At 45.3% G+C, this 19,207-nt stretch overlaps 1 protein-coding gene across 5 annotated transcripts in view; it reads left to right on the top strand.

Annotated features, from left to right (window-relative positions):
* The first annotated feature begins 4,522 nt into the window (after positions 1-4,522).
* PLEKHH1 (pleckstrin homology, MyTH4 and FERM domain containing H1) overlaps positions 4,523-19,207 on the top strand; it is a 57,143-nt gene continuing 42,458 nt past the window's right edge. For 2 of the 5 annotated variants that reach the window (XM_054200471.1, XM_054200475.1), the window contains exons 1-2: positions 8,299-8,505; positions 13,746-13,921. In XM_054200471.1, coding sequence (XP_054056446.1) covers positions 13,781-13,921 — 141 coding nt within the window. In that variant the 5' untranslated portion in view covers positions 8,299-8,505; positions 13,746-13,780. Of the gene's footprint in view, positions 4,849-6,202; positions 6,341-8,298; positions 8,506-13,745; positions 13,922-19,207 lie in introns of those variants that run through there. The other 3 variants (XM_054200474.1, XM_054200472.1, XM_054200473.1) reach the window with 3 other exon arrangements.

Raw genomic sequence — 19,207 nt, 5'->3', positions numbered from 1 at the left:
AGTACATATATATACCCACATAGATATATAATCTTATCCATATGTTTTAAAATCACTACACTTCTGACCAAAAGAAAACCCCAATGGGAAAGGTGGAATTGAACCCCCGCTGTTTAAATACACCGAGAAAGGCCTTGCCGGAGGGGCAGCTTTGCCCACGGCTGCCTCAGGGAGAGTGACTGTGCTGAAACCCCTCCAGTGCAGAGGGGGCCTGGGGCACCCGCTCACCCCCTCGGTGGCTTCCCTGACAAGCTTCCCATCCTTCTCCTCCTCCTCCTCCTTCTCCCTCTGCTCCAGATAGAATCCCCGGAGCTTCATTCACATGCTGTCCCCACCATCATGATGCCAAGTGCAAATCACCCTCCTTCTCTTGCTCCTTGACCAGGATTTCCAGAATGGCCAGAGAACTCGCACTTCCTGGCTGACTGAGCATTTGCAGGCTGAGTTCTGACCTCCTACTATGTGCAATTAACACTAATTAAACAAGTAATTAGAAATTACCCCATGATATCCTTTGCAGAAGGTCCTAACTCAGTTTTGTGTTGGAGCTGCTCTAGCCCTTGTAATTAGCCATCCATCTAGTGCTGTTCTGTGTCCTGGCGTGGGTTTCTGGGGGCACAAGGAGGCATGGTTCATCTCTACACCAGGACTGAGGTTACAGGGCTGCCTTAGGGCAGGGAAGGCAATTGCTGGGGGAGGGAGAGGCCAGGCAACGACCTCAACTCCAGAAGCTCCTTCGCAAGGTAGGACGGTGTGAGGAAATGCATGGGAGTCTCCCCTATGGCAGCAGTCAGCGCAATGAAATCCAAGCACCGTTGAAATCTTCAGCCAAGGTGACAGGTTTCTCTGACAAGGATTTTTGCCTCGGGCAGTGCATAGAGTGAAAGACAAGTTCTAGATCAGTCCCCGAGCCTCCTAAGGAGTGCTCAAAATCAATTGGCACCTTTTTCTGGTCACCCTGTTGCAGGCACCCTGAGACCAGTTTTCAGAGATACCTAACCCTTGAATTTCCCGGCACCTTTGAAACCGAGCCAAGAACACTTTGCCCAGAAGCAGAGGCACACAAAATTAGGTTTCCTTTTTAAGATGCTTGTTGGCTGTGTTTGAAAGCCATCTTATCCTTTATCAGTTTTACCCTTCCCCTCCTCCAGAATTTTCTGGAAATCTTAAACGCCATCACAAAAATGATGCAGATCAGAAAAGCCACCCCTCCACCCATTCCCTCCATGTCCTTTCATCCTGGCAGTTGCGCTGTTCCAGTTGCGCTGTTCGTCAATTGTTGCTGCATGCAAGGGGGTGGGTGGGTATCAGGCAGGCAGGCACCTCCTAACTGCATGGGGAAGAGTGTGCTGAGTAACGCTTGCCGCTTTTGTAATGGAGAAGAGGGCAGGGTGAGACCTTCAGGGCAGTGGGTGAAGTCTTGGTGACAGGATACTGTGGTGGAAAGACTGTGAATTTATTCCTTGCACATGGATGGTTTCCCTCTATGACCAAGATGAAAGCTTTAAGATTTTGTCCATGTGCTTTTAGATGTGTGCATGTTTTCTCTTCCTTGCTATATTTTCTTTTTCATACCTGTATATGTGCTTGCATGCTGGGCCACGTGGTGACACATCCTGGGTTCCACATCAGTGCTTCCCACTATAACCCCATCTAGTCAAAGTGCTATCAGACACCACTTGCTTAGGTTGCCTGGTGACCCATTTGCCACTGCTGACCATTAAAACCAATTTGCAATATCATTTGAACCTGCCTATGGCAGCTTGCAACACCTACAGGTGGGAGTTACTGCTTTGAGCTGCTACTAGCCCTTTGGGAATGGTACAGCAATGCTTTCCTTGCCAACTTGGTGGGAGAAGCAATCCCCAGGACTGACCCCAGAACTCAGCTAACAGTATAAAAGCAGGGTTGTCACCCCTTCCCAGCCACAGGCACTGTCACATCCTCTTATTTGTCTTCCAAAAGAGATCTGTGCTTTTCTGCTAGTTTTGTGGATCACCATGGAAACTGGCAGGAACAAAGCCATGCCAAGGAGGCTCAGCAACTGCTGCTCTCAGAGTACTTTGGGGACCTCTCCTGTGGAGAGATGGAGTCCTCTCCAAGGCTGCTCACATGCAGGTGACCCCTCCTGTGAGAAGCCGGCAGAGGGATCTCCGTGGGGGCTTTCGATGTTTCCACCCCCCATGTGGGAGTGAAATAATTCCTCCCTTTACACAACGCCTTGACAAGCCTGAAAGATCCCAGAGCAGAGATCATGAACATCTGGGAGCTGTGTGCCTGGCACCAGTGTGAGACCAGGAAAAGAGCCAGAAAAAAGCTCTCCAGCTAACATAGCCTCCCTCCTTGCACTCCCATGGAGGACAGCCTGCCCGCTGGTTCCAGCAACAGAGGCTCTGTGCATAGGAGTCCTACGGCAGGGATCCATGTTCTTCTCCACACCCCATCCTGACATCTGGCAGCTGTAGGCATGACTTCAGTGCAGGATTGCGAAGGCAGCCAAAACCCTTCCCACAGACTAGCCCCCTCTCTTACTAGTGTCTTCTCTCCCTCACTCCCAGCCAGTACAGGCCACCCTACTGGTTGTGGAGAGACATGGATCCTCCATTAGAGCACAGTGTTTTGTGCAGCCTCTCCTGATCTCACCACAGAGCTGCCCGGGTGCCCGTGCTGAAGTTCTCAGATCAGCACCGAAACAGAGGGCAAGCTGGGACCTACTTTACTCTTTACTGAAAGTATTGATTTAACAATTCTGGAAATGGAATTTTCCCCCAGCTCTGCCATAGGGGTAGCGCAGGGACAAGGACAACCCCTTTTCCTGGCCTACCCAAACCTCTTCCATCCAACAACTTTTTTCACAGCTGTAGTGGGGATCAGACATGAGTTCACTCCCCATGATTCCTTCTGGTCTGAGGTTTTTTTTTGCTGAGAAACTGTTTGCAGTGATGGGTGGATGCAGAACTATAATCAAGAATATCAGTAATAGAGGTCTATGCTATACCATGGAGCTCCTCTGGCAACCTGCAGCACACACTATTGCCTCCTCAGTGCTCACTCCTAGTAAACATGTCCCTCAGACAGCTGATGTTTACGAAGTAGGCTGAGATGACCAGTTTGTCTATGGACTGAGCAGCACTGCTGCTGCTTCTCAGAGGGTAGCAGGTTTTTATTTCTGTTACTTGGCTTGAATTCAAACCAGTAATCTATAATCTGTTCCCTTCTCCCCACATGGTTTAGGTCTCTTTCCCTGGTGCAGCTTTTCACACCTTGCTTCAGGAACCAGCTCTGTAAATAGGTATTCACCTGGCATTTCACAGGAAACCTGGGGAAGCAAAATGACCATAGGCTGCTGCCTGTTTTGCCTGAACTACACTCTTGGGAGGCCAGACCTGCTGCTGCTGTTCAAGGAGGCGTCAAGGGATACGGACTCTCCCTTGCAGCAGCAGAACTGTGGCCATCACTCACATCACTGGGGCTGCAGGAGCAGCAGGTCCAGCTCTCCAGGGCTCTCCCTGATTCCTTCCAGCACCTTGTCCCAGCTTCACCCCCCTTCTTTCTATGCCTCCTTTTCCTTGGCAGGAGCATCCAGGGCCCTCATCCTTAGGGTAGCAACATTCAGTTTTGCAAGTGCTCTTGAGCCAGCTCTGTCCGCCCAGTTGCAGCATCTGGGCTTGATACACTTTTCCTGTGAGATACATCATTTATGGCATCACTTGCACAGCAGTTACCGCTGTACCCTGTGGACTCAGGAAAAGATTCAAAGCATGCTGTGGTATGTGGGAACCTTATGGGCTGCATACCAGCCAATGTCAGACACAGAAAGACCACACAACCCAAATACACTTGCAAGGGCTGTTTTCCTTCTCCTCAGCCTGCAGACTCCAACATGCTGTCCTCCTTTGTGCTCCCCTGTGGAAAAGGGGACACACAAGCATGCTGATAACAACCCCAAATTTACTTTTTAAACTCCAGTTGTCTAATCTGTGACCTAGATAAACATAGGAGAATACAAGCATTAGAAAACATTCATTATGGTGAGAAATGTTAAATCTGTGTATTTTATAGAAAAGAAAGCTACGGTTTTTGTCACAGACTACTTTAATGGTAGTTGATGGCTTCTTAATCTAGCAGAAAAAGACCTAAAGCAATGTGGTACTTGGAGGCTGAAATTGGAGAAATCCAGAGATGAAACAAGGCGTGAGCTATTAATACTGAGAATAATGCTGGAGTTAGCACTGGGATGACTCCCTAAGGAAAATGGGAATTCTCCATTGTTTTGCTGTGTGCCAGTCAAGACTGTATATGCAAAACATATGCTCTTGCTCAAGTTCTGGCTTGAATGGTGCACACGAGTGTCTTTATGTCCTGTGTGTGAAGTGTGATGAGATGACCATAACACGATCAAAACCAGCTGACAAAGTACTGGAGGGGAATGGTTTCCTGGCCCTCCCACTGGGTCCTCCCACGAGCAACTGGTTTATGCAGTGAGGTGATCCACAGCTGCCAGTCTCTTATTTTCTGCTGCATGAACTTGTCATTGCTGACTAGATGAGAAGCAAGGCAGAAGTTTGCAGGTCTGTGTTGTGTCTGTCAGCACATTGCAAGCCCAGGAGAAAAAGAGTAAGAGAACTAGGCACAAAGGCCATTTTCAACATCTTTATTCCTCTAATATAGGTGGAATTTAGAGAACTGCGATATGAAGCCTAAGTTCCCTGTGGAGAGACACAAGTGCCTCAAACAGGCATCTCAAGGCACTGTCTTGGTTTTTTGCAAGATTTTTCCCACATAGGATTGAGCCTTCAGGGGGCTCTGACACATCAACTTGGTCTGGCTGGTGTCCTTGCCCCTTTGGTAAGTTTTCAGCAGCACCGTGTCTAGAACGTAATGCTTTCTCCCACCTGCAGAACTATGGCAACTTTGCTTACTAGAGACAGAGTTTCTTCAGCTCTCATCTCCTGACACCTTGTTCTCATGTATCTTTTTGTCCTTCTATTTAGCTATCTTGGATATGGGGCTCTTAAAAAAGCAGCCTGTGCTTGTGTTGTGATAACGGTAGTCTAACATGCCAAGCTAGTTCTCTTGGATCTGCCAGAGAGTTTGTTTTGTCAATAAGATATTTGCTGTTTATAGTAAATTTTATTTTTTGCTGAATGATTTGTCTGCAAATTGTAAAAACCTGATATAGAGTGCTTGAGCAGACATATTAAAGATAACTCCCAAGGGAAATCACTTGGGAACTGTGAGATACTACAGGCTGTTCTTACAACCTTCTCCCTCTGAAGTAAAAGCAATTTTTCTATTTGCATTATTTAATAGAACCACATTTTTAATTAAAAAATTTAAAATAATAATTTTGTTAAGTAATTTAACAGAAGCAACAGAAGGCACAAGGAGGCACGGCTTTGTAGAATATCTGCATTAAAGAAATGGCAGCAGACAGTTGTGTGAGTGCTGATGTGGTTCTGGGACTCCAGGGGTTAAAGCAAGGTGTGTGCAGGCAATTCTTGGGGAGGTACTTTGTATAAAGTTCAGTGGCTGAGGAATGTCCTGGCAGTCAAGCTTCATTGCCTGGGAAAAACACAAGGCCAGATTGACATTTCAGTTAGTGATACAATCCTGTTGGCTTTGCTGGTACAAATGAGAGAACCTGACCATTGCTTTTAAAGAAAGAATAAAAATACCTCATAAAATTCAGATTAAGAAATATTGTGGTTGCATGCTGTGGCTGAAAGGAGTCAGGAATAGGGTGGGGAGCATGAAGGGAATAGCTCCTTTTCCCATTTTGTCTTTGGCCAGCCTCTGTTCAGGAGGGGACTCTGTAAAGCATGAAGCTCCTTTTGCCCTCCAAAATACCTATAGGGAGCCACAAATCATGTTGGTTCTGGTTATTACAATTCCTTCATCACTGGGAGTAACAATTAATACAGGCACACCCAGAACATACAGACTGGAGACCACTGGAGTCCCTTCCACTGGGAATTGCTGGAGAAATCTCTTTGGGTGACACTGTCCCAACAGCCAGCTCCATCTCAGTCTGTATTCCTGCCTGTCCCTGCTCAGCTGGCCGAATGGGAGAGCTCCTCGCCAGATGCCCTTTTCTTTTCAGTTCTTTGCCTGTCTCCACTTATTGCTTTGGCCATCTCTGCGAAGTGCTATCCTGCTCTCTGCCTGCACCAGCTCTGTAATGCATGCTTTTGTCTTTCAGCTAGAGAGGAACAGGCAGCTTCATTCAGCCAAACTCCCATGAAACTGTAAACGGATGAGAAATCTAAAGTGAAACAATCTTTAGGGAACTGCAAAGTCCATGGTGTCTTTGGAAATCTGACTACTTTTGGATAATGAGGTATAGATTTCAGAGTCTTTAGTCACTCCAGCCTCCAAATCTTGACTTTCTGTTTTTAGTTATATTTCAATATTTTATGCACTTAATCACATCACATCACATTGCATCAGTCTTTTTGATTTGCTACTCATTGTTTCTCTGGTGAGTCACCAGTGCAAGCACACTATCAATGTGAGGAAGGAGTTTACAACAAAAGTTCAATAAACTGCAGATCTCGGACCAGGCAATATCCGTAAGCCAGATAACCACACTTAAGATCTTGTTTAACCATGCCTAGTGAATAGGGTTGCTTACAGTACTAGGAGATAATTTTGTTCAGTTATTTTTCCTGCTTCCTCCATAGATCATTTTAAGCCTGTTTATTTCAGACTGCCCTGTTTTGCGTGGGCAGTCTCAACGAGAGCCAAAGCACAGTTTCAGACCACTCATGGATCTCTTATAACCACTCAATCTTTTTGGTGCAGCCCTTCCCCAACAAGCCACACGCACTTGCTAGAGGAGAGGAGACCACCTTTCATGGCGGCAAAGCAGGCCATGTCAAAGGCACATGCAGGTCGGGCAGAGAGAGACATGTCAGCACGACTGTCGTTATCCCCGCTGAGGAAAGCTTCACAGAGAAATTTTTAAAGTATCTTTGATGAAAGTAATGTGCCTGATGATGGAATAAGTAACAAGTAGTTTGCTAAACATGAACCAGAATGAACGACCTTTCACTGAAACATGCTGGTCTAAGACCCAGAGCCCTGGGGACGTTTGATCCTGGAGCCCCCATTTAGGGGTCCCTTTCGCTCCCATGTGGCCCCCTGGTCTGCTCGGTGCCACGAGATGCCCAGGGGTGGCAGTGACCGGCCGGTGGCAGAGCCCAGCCGCAGCAGCAGCACAAGGCTGTGTGCGCACACCGGCTCCCAGTGGCCAGACACTCATCAGCAGTGAGATCGCCAGCTCTGTTTGAGTAACATGGGTAATATATATTCATATAAGTCAATATATATTCATACAAGGGAATGCTGCCTGTAAAATGGCTCAGTAAGCAGTGGCCCTATCCCTGAATAAAATATTTTATGTGCTGGCAGCTATCATTAGAAATGCTTGAAGCCCCAGACTTGTTTGTCTGAGCCTGAGCACGTGGGGCAGGATGATGTCCTCTGGTCAGGAGAGCGATCGTTACACTAATTTGGTTTTCATCTCTACCCTGGCACCAACCCCATGGCCTGGGGCTGCCTACAACCAGTGAAGGGTGCTCCAGCTGGAGCCTGGGACACTCCACCAGCCCCTCAGGGCCTGTGGTGGGAGGTGTGGGCAGCATGGCGCTGTGCGTGCCAGCTCCCCACCTGGCTGCTCTGCAGAAAACACTGCTGTGTTTTCCATGGAAAACACATTTTCCCTCAGGGCTGGAGCTGGTTCAGGAACATAAGCTTTGAAGGCTGGGAGATGACTGCAAGGGGGATCCCAGGTGAGAAGGGCCCAACACCAACGCTTGCCTGTTTGGCAGGCCCGAGGAAGAAGCCTGCAGCCGCCAGCAGCTCTGCCCAGGGGTTCCTCCAGTGCCGTTTGCCCAAAGGCGCTTGGCAGAACAAGATGGCTGCCCGGCGCAGGGGGAGCAGGGGCGCTCCCGCCTGAGGGGGCAGCGGGCAGGCGCTCCGGGCGGCCGCTGGGAGCCCGGCCCATGGCGCCTCGTCAGCACCGGCCCGTTCTCCTCGCCCTCGGCATCGGTGGAAGCCCCGGAGGGTGCGCGGTGGGGGGGGAGGGGATGTCTCCGCCAGGGGCAGAGCGCGGCTGCGGCTCCTCTCCTGCCGGGCCGCCCCGGCACCCGGGGCAGGGCGCTGCCCGCCCCACCTGCCTCGCCGCCGAACCCGAGAAGGGGTTAAAAGCCCGGGGCGGGTGATGTCAGTTCCTGCGCTGCTCGGGAGGGCCGGCTCTGATATTTGAGCCGGGCTCTCCCGCTCGAAGGAAAACGGAGAGAGAGAGAGAGAATGGGAAAGTGCTGAATGGGACAGAAGCCGCGCCGGGCACCTGCCTGCCACCCGGCGCCGCGCGGCCGCCCGCGGCGAGGGCCGGCACCGCCGCGCTCCCCGCGGCCGCGCCGGGTCAGCAGCCTCCGGACGCCGCCGGCTGCGGCTGTCACTGTCCCGCTCCTCCGCGGCGACAGCCCCGCGCCGGCCAAGGTGAGCGCGGGCGGGGAGGCGGCCCGGGCCCCCGCCTCGCTGCCGAGGGAGGTGTCGGCCGGCCGCCGGCCCTCTTGTGGGGAGAGGGTGGTCGGGGGCTTTGGAGGGTTGGTCTGTGCCGAGTTGGCTGTGGTGGCCTTTCTCCCCCCGTTTTTCCTTCTTCAAGGTGACGGTAAGGGGACTGACGGAAGCGTTCTGGGGGGTGATGTTGTGTCATCTCTGTTAATTGAGGTTTGCTGCTTAAAATGAGTAGGTTTGCCTTCGGGTCTGGGACTTTGGTCCCTGAAGCTGCATGGAGGAGGTGTGTGTGTGTGGGGGGAACGGCGACACGCGGGGAAAAAATGCAGCTCCAGAGTAAATCCGTGTAAGTCCCACGGTGTCTTCTGTCTTCCTGGTAATCCTGGGTGTGCGGGGAAGACCTCTGCAGGCAGAGTGACAAAACCAGAAGCCCTCTTCCTGCCCTCTGGCACTTTTACTAGTCAAGCCACCTGCGCTGATATAGAGGGAAATTTGAATTTTTTATTCTTTTTTTTTTCCTTCCCCTGTCTCTCTCCAAATCTTGCCCTTTGCACAGCTTGTCATGTTGTTTTTTCCCCATGCGCTGCACATCCCAGCCACACTCCTGAATGGGAAATGACCCTGTGGCTGAACAACTCCAATGGCCTCAGGGTTAAAAAGCTGAGGGATGAAACTGGTTGTGAAGTGGAAAATGAGATGACTGGAGGCAGGACTTGATTAATAGTATGGGATTTCCACACTGACTTTTGACCATTGCCCATACTGCCGACCTTCTTGGTGTTGATGCAGTGACATCGGAGGAAATCTCTCTCCCTTCATGTGTTACATTTGTCACATTTCTACTGATTCCTTTCATAGTAAGGTGGCAGCTGAAAGTTAGAGCAGTATTCAGCTCCAGTGTTCAGGCACGGTCTGGTGCATTTTAGTGGCAGGTGCTAAGAACTGCACTCCTTCTGGGCTGACTGAATCCCCTACAACAGCCTGGGTAAACTGATTCCTCAGGTGAGGGGACACATTTGAAATACGGAAATACCGTTTCACTTGTCTACATTGTTTGCACTGAATGAACAAAGCTGTAAAGACTTCATGTGCATTTATATCTGCACCTGAAAGTCTTCATGTTGATTAATTGCTTTTTATTCTCAGAAGGCTTTTCAGGTGGAAATATACAAAGTCTCTGAAGTGTTTTGAATTCTAGTCTGGATCCACATCTGGGACATCAGCTGATTCTAGTCTAAAAACAAAAAAAAACCCACGACATTCTGGTATAAATTTTACCTTCATCAGAATTACAACTGGATATGGGCACTCTTAAGTAAATATATTCATATTTATTTTGTATATAGCATTTAGTGTCAGAACTGTCTCTGATGTTGATCAAAACTTACAGATGTAGTCAAAACTGAGAATTTCATGTCTGCATTTAGCAGTTGGTTCAGTCGTTTTCCCCCCACTAAGTTCTAAGGACTTTGTAGGTCCCGTTATCTTCACTGGAAGTTGTTTGAGACTTAACACTGAAAATCAAACCGCTCTTTAAGAAGTGTCTGTATGCATTTAAGAATGAAGTTTTGAAAATCTCAGCTTGTTCAAACAAAGTGTCTGTCTCCTATTTTCCAAGTTGCTAAAGTAAGAATACTGCACCTGAAAGTATCTGATTCCCAACTTCTTCATATGCCAGTCGGGAAAAAAACCCGAACAGTTTTATATAATCCTATAAATATGTTTTATATAACCATATAATTTCTTTATCTGATATGAAGAGTACCACTATCAGGGGGATAGGGGGAAATAAAAGAACTTAGTGGATTAAGATGGTTAAGAATTACAAAAAAATGGCATATGAAATGGCAGGTCCAGTAGTAAGGATTTAAAGTCACTCTGTCAAAATAAAGTTGATATTGAAATTCATAAGGTACAGATGAACTGCTTATGTGTAGGTGAATGAGGGAGAAGGAATGTTGGCTTTAACAGTAAGTGAGAATTCAGAATAAATTTGAAGTTGGAAATAAAGTTGCATTTTACGGGTAAATGTGAGACATTGTGATACAATATCTTTCTCTGAAAAAGTGTAAGGATTTTGCTAGAGAGAAAAAAACCTGTAATTCTAATCTCTGGCCTTCAGAAATCATTTGTTATGATGACACATGGGGAAGTTATTAATTTAAGTGGAGGAGATGGGGATCGATAGAAGAATGTCAAAGATAGTCAAAGAAATGACAAAAGAGAATGTGACAACACCGTGCTGAAGGGGGGCTGTTAGAAGGTAGGTATTTTACTGGAAGAGCTGACAGACCCAGGGCATTAGTAAGGGTGGGATAAACTCTAATGACACAAAGTAAAATCGCACAAAGTAAAAAAAGTAGTAATAAAGTGGGCATAAAACCTGGGAGAGCACTATTTAGAAACAGCATAGGGTAACCACGGGCCTGTTTTTTGCAATGGACTATAGTACGGAGATCCTTGATCTTGTGGGTATCTGGCACAGAGCTGTGCTTTATTAATCTGTTCCAGTATCATTGTAATGAGCCCCCTGCACTCCCATGCCTGGCATTTGCAAAGACAAAGACAGCTGAGATTCCTCTGCTCCAGTTGTGTTGGATTGTCTGTGAATCTCGACCACCAGTGTAATGTGGCTGTAAAAAAGGCCAATGCAATCAGGTGAGGTATTCCCTAGGGGAGTGGAAAGTACTAAATGCCTTTGCATGAGGTTTTGGTGAGGCTGCATTGCTGCCTTCCAGATGCAGTTGTGATCACCCATGTCTATGAAGGGGAGTAAAAAAGATAAAACCCAACTCTTATATGATGCGCACTAAAGCTGGATCAGGTGCAGAGGGAGAGTCATGAGCTTTTCTTATGAGACTAAAAGAGCCCCTTGTCTCTAGCCTTGCAAAATGAGGTCTTTAGGGAGAAGCTTTTGGTATCTATAAATATACCAAGGGGTAAATATGAGGGAGGGAAAAAACTAGCTAGGCTGAAGGGCAATATTTTACAAGAATGAACAGATACAAGCTGGTTATGACTACATTTATGCTGGTAATTAGAAGGTGGCTCATTAGAGGGGTGAGGTTCTAGAACAACAGGAATAGTGGGAGCAAAACTGCCTGCACGGTTCTAGGGAAGGCTGCATTCATTTATGAAAGGGATTATATGATGCATTTGTCTAGAGTGAGAAGGAACGAGACTTGATGATTCAGGACATCTATCCCAGTCTTAGACTTCCTATTCGGAACAGGGTATTTTAGTTCAACTAGAAGTTATGGACTATCTGAGGAAATTACTTTTGCTCTGGCGTAAGCTGTGTGGTAAATAAGATTCATTTTTTTTTGTGCCCTTAGAGTTTATCCCATTCATTCGTATGTACTCTTTGGACTTAAGCTCTATGAATAAAAACTAAAATCTCTTTATACCTGTATGAAAGAGAACAGAATTTCATTTGAGAGCTGAATTACGATGTCCAGAACAGAGTTAGCTGTAAACAAACTTATGGCGTGGTAGGATCCTTCCATGACTTAGTGCACTCTTGGCTTGAGAAGGATGGATAGCACTACTGTAGAGGGACACCCTACAATGTTGTGAAGTGTGCCAAATATAGCCTGGTTAAATGCCTGGCAAGGAGCTAGGGCTAGAGATTAGATTGATGCATTGGACTGGGCTGTGGAAAAGGATGGCCTGCGTATTTCTGTAACGCTGGAGGTGCACTGCTTGTAGAATTCTGGTCTTCCTTCCTATTGCAGAGTGTTTTCAGTGATTCAGTACCAAACACAAGTTTTAATTAAACCTACCTTCTGACCTGGAATAGGATTTCCCAAATTGTTCTAAAGGCAGGTAACTTGCTGCCTGGAAAACTTTCTATTACTAAACAAAGCAACCTGTATATAAAATAACTTAGGGGTAATGTTTCTAGCTAAAGGGTATACAAATGTGTCTTCCTTAACTCAGAACAGCAGGGATATAGCTGGATAGAGTGGCTTGCACTTACGTGCACTTATATGCACAATTATGTATACTTACACTATTATGTGTACTTAAGGTAACTTGAATCTCAAGTCTTTTACATGCAAAGTATGAGCCAGATGTCCTGGGGAGTGGGTACAACTAGAGGGACATCTTAAGCTTTCCCACTCTGCAAAGGCAGATGTAAAGGCAAAGAGGCTGAGTGGCTTCACTGTGCTCTACCAAGTCTTGACCTGTTGCTTTGGCCCCAGTTCAGGAAAGCACCATGTTTGCCTGTGAGCAGGTGCAAAATTCCTTTAATAAGTATGGGTTTCAGTGTTTTGATGAAGCTGATGAACTAATAACTGTTCTGGCTTTGTAAACATTTGTTGTTGTAGGGTCATACAGCTGGCTGCTGAACTGCACACACTGACTCCATACTATAAACCCATTTGTGAGTGCTGACAAATGCCTGGATTTTGTTACAGACACATATTACCTACATTTTACATATCTTTTAAAATGAGCACAAAGTGTCTGAAATGTCTAAACAGTTACTGAGTAAGAAAATAAAACAACTTCAAAACCCACAGCTTTTTCCACTTTGTGGAGCTGTATCTCTTGATGTCTACAAGGACTTCAGTAGACCTGCATGTTTTGTCTTCAGCCCCAGCTTATTCCTGTCTGGGATCTCTGTATGTTTTAACAGAGTGATTGTTTAGATACTGTGGTACAACTGCTCTGCTACTCTTCTTCTGGACTGACTCTATCAAGTAGTTAGGGGTTGGGAACACTGTTATTTCATACATCACATCCTCTTAACACAGTCTGTATGAGATAAGGCACTGGTGCCCCAAGTTAATAATGGATGTGTGACCCTAGTTACGTTGAAGAGGTTTTAGTGACTTGAGAGTTTACAGCCATACTAGTACAAAGGAGGCAGGAGTAAAAGTACTCCTAGTGTATAGGTAGATGATAAGCAAGGCTGTAAGGATGGCAGTAAGGCTGTTTGTGGAATATACAATATGATGCATTAGTAAATTATTTACTCACGCTAAAGGTAAAAGTTTATTTGTATATTTATCTGTTATCCATTAAAAGAGTGACCTCTGGGAGAGGGCAATATCAATAACTTGGGATAGTACCATTTCACCTTCTGCTTGCAAGAGAAATGGTCTTTGTTACCAGTCCTGTAAAAGGGACCAAGGATGACTAGGCACAAGGGGTGAAAAGTTTGCCCACCTAAAATACATTGTTTGAGGGTTTTTTTTTTCCCTTCTCTTCTGTAGGATTTTTAGAGCACCTCAGACGACAACCCAAGTGGATGATTAACTTCACAATGGCAGAACTCACCATGGAGAATGGTAGCTGTAAGGACTGGCAAAAGCGATGCCTTGCGTTGGAGTCCCAGCTCTTCAAATTCCGCTTGCAGGCAAGCAAGATCCGAGAGCTGTTAGCTGAGAAGGTGAGGCAGTGGCGGCGTCTACTTTGCACTGAGTTATGGCATGAAAGCAAAGAATCCCTAAACACTGAACTATGCAATAAAACTCTTACTTGCAGTGTCCTTGATTAGAGTATGTCATTGCACTCTGCTTATCACTTGAATTACAGAGATGTGCCTGTCAGAGTGATGTAAAATGGCATTAGTGAAAATAAGAATTTGGCCTTGTTTACTGGAAAATCACCAGGTATTTGGAGTCTACTGGAAAACACTGTACCAGCAGGATTCTGGATATCTAAAGAGACTGAGGCAGCTGCAGAGCAAAGATGGCTATTTTGAATAAGAACAGCAGGATCGGGACTTGGCTGGCAATAGAAAAGCTTACATGAGTGCAAACTATGGTGTAATGTTAAAAGACTGGACAAGGCAACATCTACTGCCATAGTGTTAGAATAACATCGCATATCCAGTCAAAACATTCTGGGGATACTGAAGAGCAGGACTGAGATATTTTGAGATCTGGATGTCAGAAACTTGCGTGGCATCTGTTGTTTTAGAGGCATCTCATACTAATCTCTTTCAAGTGCACTAAGTGAACTCATTTGCAATCCTAGGGGAGAGGACTGGCAAAGATTTGAGGGGTTTGGTGTGGTTTTTTTGTTTCCATCATGATGTGGATTTTTGGTGTTTTTTCTTCACCTTAAATTGAGTTATTTTTCAATTTGAATTAAACCTTTTTCACTTACCTCTAACTTCCATAAAATCCAAGTTTGTAGGTTGCTGTGGGGTTCCTTCTTTGTTTCAAAATATGGCTTACATTATCACAGTCCGGTCCAAGATTGCTCAGATATTCAATTACTATTGGAAAGTGAGAACAGTTCTTTCAGTCACAGTTTGCTAATGAAGTTGAAATCTTTACAACTGACTGCAGTTTTCTCCAAATGCGTTTAAGCTGTACCTGATGACAGAAATGTTCTAAACTCACTTTTGCTCCATTTTGTATTATGTAACTTTTATGTGTATATTCTTGTTTGCTTTTGGATGTAAAAAAATCCAAATGACACCCACTTCAGAATGGAGCAGTTTTCATCCTTGGTTTCACTGGAATTACGTTTTCCCTAATGCTGTATACTGCATGAGACATTCATTCTACTCCTCATATTTTAAGAAATTATGCAACTCTGAGTGCCTTCTTCATCTTTTCAAGGTAGCTTCTGAGATGGACCTTAGTGACTACTTACCTTGGAAAACATTGAAAGTGGTCATACAGTCCATTTAGATAAAGATGCATTAAAGAAATCATGTATAGATGTGGCGCAGGTCAGGTAAAGACAACACGTACTCATATGCAATACTTTATATTTGCTGCATTATGGAATCTGTGACCTTGTGCTTTATTAATTCCTGCTTTGAGAAACTTCCTGATTACCCCCTCACAAAACAAAGAAACCCATCTATCAGACTTTCTTTTTGGAGAACAGACTTGCCAGAGATCTTTTGACTGTATCTTTAGGGAGGTTTTGTGGGCCACGGCAGAGAATGAAATTGTCATCTGCTGCAGGGGGCTCCTCAAGGAAGGAGCTTGACTGCCATTAGTGCAACCTTTCAGTCAACGCGGTGTTCCCTTTGTTAAGATTAAGAAGCAGCTTGGTTCAGTGATCAGGTTACTCTGTAACTACATGTACAGTGCTGTTGCAGGCTTACTTGAAGGGTCAAAGAGCTAGTAGGTTTGCAGTTCCCTACTCTGAATGTCATGTGGGAAGGGGAGAGCCTCAGGGACTGTGGACCAGCTCCAGCAGACTCTCCTGATGCAGGTGGACTCGAGGCACTGGAGCAGGTGCTCCAGGACACAATGCTTATGCTGAGCACTATGCTGAGCACATAGGACATTAGGAAGTGTCCTATGCCTCAGGTTCCTGACTGCTCTGCAACGACTTTTGCTCAGAGACCCTCCTTCCCTCCTCCTTAGTTGCCATAGGGCTCCTCAGCAGTCACAGCAACTGGGGCTCCTGTCCACACTGCATCCTACTTCCCCTCCGATGGGCAGTGATGCAGAAACGAAGGAGGCGCATGCTTTATACATAGTGATGCAAACTCCAGGGATTTTTATAATGTATTTTATAGCAACTGTGATTTATTTTTGTTCTTACGGTTCTATCTGTGAGAATGAAGAGATTCAGACTTATTTGAAAGAGTACTGCATTTTCAAAAAGGCTTTTAGAGGGAGTGGGGGAGAAGAGCCTGAAAAACATGAAGTGGGCACAGTTTAAAGCTGTGTTGCCAACCTGTGGCGAGCATTGCCCCTGAGATCCTCTAATATGGTCTGCAGGACCAGGAAAATTAATTTTGGGAAAAAAAAAAGTGGTTTTGCCAGAGAAAGTGAAGAACAATGTTAATAGCAGTGTGATAGTTACTCACTGGCTAAGTTGTCTCAGGGGTCTGGAAGCTGCTGATTGAAAGGCTTGAAAACCAGATCCTCCATATTTTAAATCAGTCTTTGTAACCAATTTTATGTTTTTAAGGCACACTTTACTCTTTTAACTCTCAAAAAAACCAGAACCACTCATGCCTGGCATTGGTAGTACAATGTGCACTAACACTTTAAATACTTCAGATTTTTAAAATCCGCTTAGATTGAATAATCTAGATCGCAGTTCAGAACATGAGGAATTTAAAACACAATGGTTTAACTGCCAGTGCCCTAGTTCACATGGTGTGAACTTCTGTGTTGGTAGCCCAGTCTTAGCTCTCGAGCGGTGCTGCCCAAGCTGTGCAGAGCCTGGCTGCCGGTCAGTGTGGCAGAGGAACCCCAGCCCCTGGCCTCCAAGACAAAGCTCTGCCATCCTGCTGGACCCCACAGGGCACAAGACCCCTGGATCCTGCCTTGTTGTGGACATCAGCAGGGATCTGGTCTCTTTGGAAACCGGCAGTTGTTTCCACTCTGACTTTCTTGTACACACACAAAGAAAGGGATACTCCTCTGTTGGTGAGCGACATGGCAGGCTGTTGCCTTGGCAGCAAGATGGCCTGGTTAGGAGTGAGCTCTGGAAGAGAACAACAGGAGGAAAATGAGGCTAAGACATGCAGGAACTTTTTTCACTCCATTTTATTTAGCTGTTCTGAGCCATCAGGAGAGGGAGATCCTGTGTGAATGGTTGATAGGAGGATCTTTTGCAGCTTTTAGAAGGGCCATCTGGGTAGCTTTTAACCTGCTCCTGTCTTACTTCAATAAACAATGACACTTGGAAAAAGCCTCTTTTGTCTCATGGGAGCATGGCAATACAACTGGGCCTGTTTCTCTCCATACGAGCTGCCTGGGCTAAAGTTGGGGAGAAGAGTTACTTGAATTTGGCTTGGTCTCTAAGTTTTTTATGTGACCTGGGTCAAGTTGCTTAGTAGCATTTGTCAAATTATAAAGCATTTTCTATGAAAGGACCCATGTAAATACCAAGCATTATTATTAATTCATTGAGGGATTTGAAAGAGCCTTACAAGCATGAATGTATTAAATCTGAATGCACTGCAGTGAGACAGCTGACACTGGGGATGAGTGAAGTAATCATTTTGTGTACATGGGAAACACAGCAGTTATTTAACAGTTCATAGTAGGACAACCCAACAATGTTGTACAGGAAGTTAAGAAAAGTACAAGTTCATTTAAGGCTACGGAGGGAATTAGTGTGACAAAAGTAATTGATTTGACTGGAACTTAGCCAGGTCACCCTGCTTGCACAAGAAGTTTCATAACTCTTTAGTGATCAGGAATGGTCCCAACATACATCTCTGTTCTGAGGAGGAACCAGGACTGCTAGCAATGCAAGCCATGAGGCTAGGACAACAAGAAGTTTTTCAGTCAGAACAGTGCTGTCTTCTTAAAATAACCTGAGTCTTTCATGGGGATTGCCCACTTTGTGGAGGATTAAATTATTAGTCTAAGAGGATCGCCTTTGGGAAAAGGCCCAGAGATTCATCTAAAGTCTGTGCTGTGAATATAGACCCTGTGAATTAATCAGAAAACTAGCAGAGGACATTGACACTGCAGCTGCTGTCATAAATAGTCTTTGTTTCACAAGGTGTATTATGTCTCCAGTTAGCACCTGTCTTTCACCAATATATTTTGCTGCTACGTGTCTGTGGTGATGACTACCCAGAGACTAATAGATAAATGCATGGGTAGATCATTGTTCCTAATGGACACAGACTCATGTTGTAACCCAGACCACTTCTATCAGTGTTATATTGCCTCGAGCTCAGTCTCTACCAAGAGTCTCAGAGACTGTGTCTTTGGTCAGAGGACCTTTGGCCGTCTATGGCCTTCAATGGCATTTCTCTGTTCCTCTGACAAAGAAATGTCCTTAATTTGGTTATTAAACTCCATAAACTGTGATGTCCTTTCTTGCTTGGCTGAAAAAGCAAACCTGAGAGGTATCATGCTAAATGTGGCATTTTCTTATCTTCATGGTTTGAATTGGTTATGGCGTGGCTTTTTTAGTTATATGACTGTTGAGGTGTCTGCATTTATGTACCTTTCTGATACGTTTGTCAATAGGTGTCTGTCTGCTTTTATGATCAATGTATATGTATGAAAAGGAGAGCTGTCTTGTTGTCATGTGAAGGAAAGGAAATGGAAACACAAGAATGCTGACATCTCCATTCTGGGTGATCAACCCAAGAGGAATAAGTCCCATTTTCAGAAGTATTGGTTTGGTCCTCATAGTGGCCAACTTGGACACTTGACTCCAGTGCTTTATCAAGAATCATAAAATGCATTGGAGAAAGAAGGAGCTCAGTGCCCTTTATAATCTGTTTTCTGCTTGAAGCATGATTCTTCTTATCTTCTGAAGCTGCTTCTATGTTGTTCCTTCATTAGTAAAACACAAGTAAATGCTGGAAACTGTGTGAAGCATTCCTCAAATTTTGCAGCTTAGTGGATGAAAGTTAGCGTCACTGACTTCATATTACTGGGCTTAAATCTGAGACCCATCGAAGCAGGGCAGGTGGTGGAAGATGACCTTGCAAGTACTGGGTGAGATCCTAAGTTGCTATTAAAAAAGAAAAAAAAAAAAAAAGGAACCTGGGCTCTGGCAGTAAGTTGTTAGAGGAACCCCAGGTACATCTGCATTTCACCAAGAATGAGGTGATTTGTATACATTTAGAATAAAATTCTATTCAGTGTCCTTTGACTTGAATAGCAGCAATGCTCAGATAAAGAATCACAGAAGTGTCAGTTTGCAAAGCTCTTTAAAATGAAAAGAAGCATAGGAAAATTAAGATCATTGTTAATCTTTTCAGTTATTAGCCTGTGATGCT

Source organism: Rissa tridactyla, chromosome 4, assembly GCF_028500815.1.
Source record: "Rissa tridactyla isolate bRisTri1 chromosome 4, bRisTri1.patW.cur.20221130, whole genome shotgun sequence".
NCBI classification, from domain to species: domain Eukaryota; kingdom Metazoa; phylum Chordata; class Aves; order Charadriiformes; family Laridae; genus Rissa; species Rissa tridactyla.
Note: the sequence above shows the minus strand (reverse complement) of the source record. Positions and strands in the feature narration are given on the sequence as shown.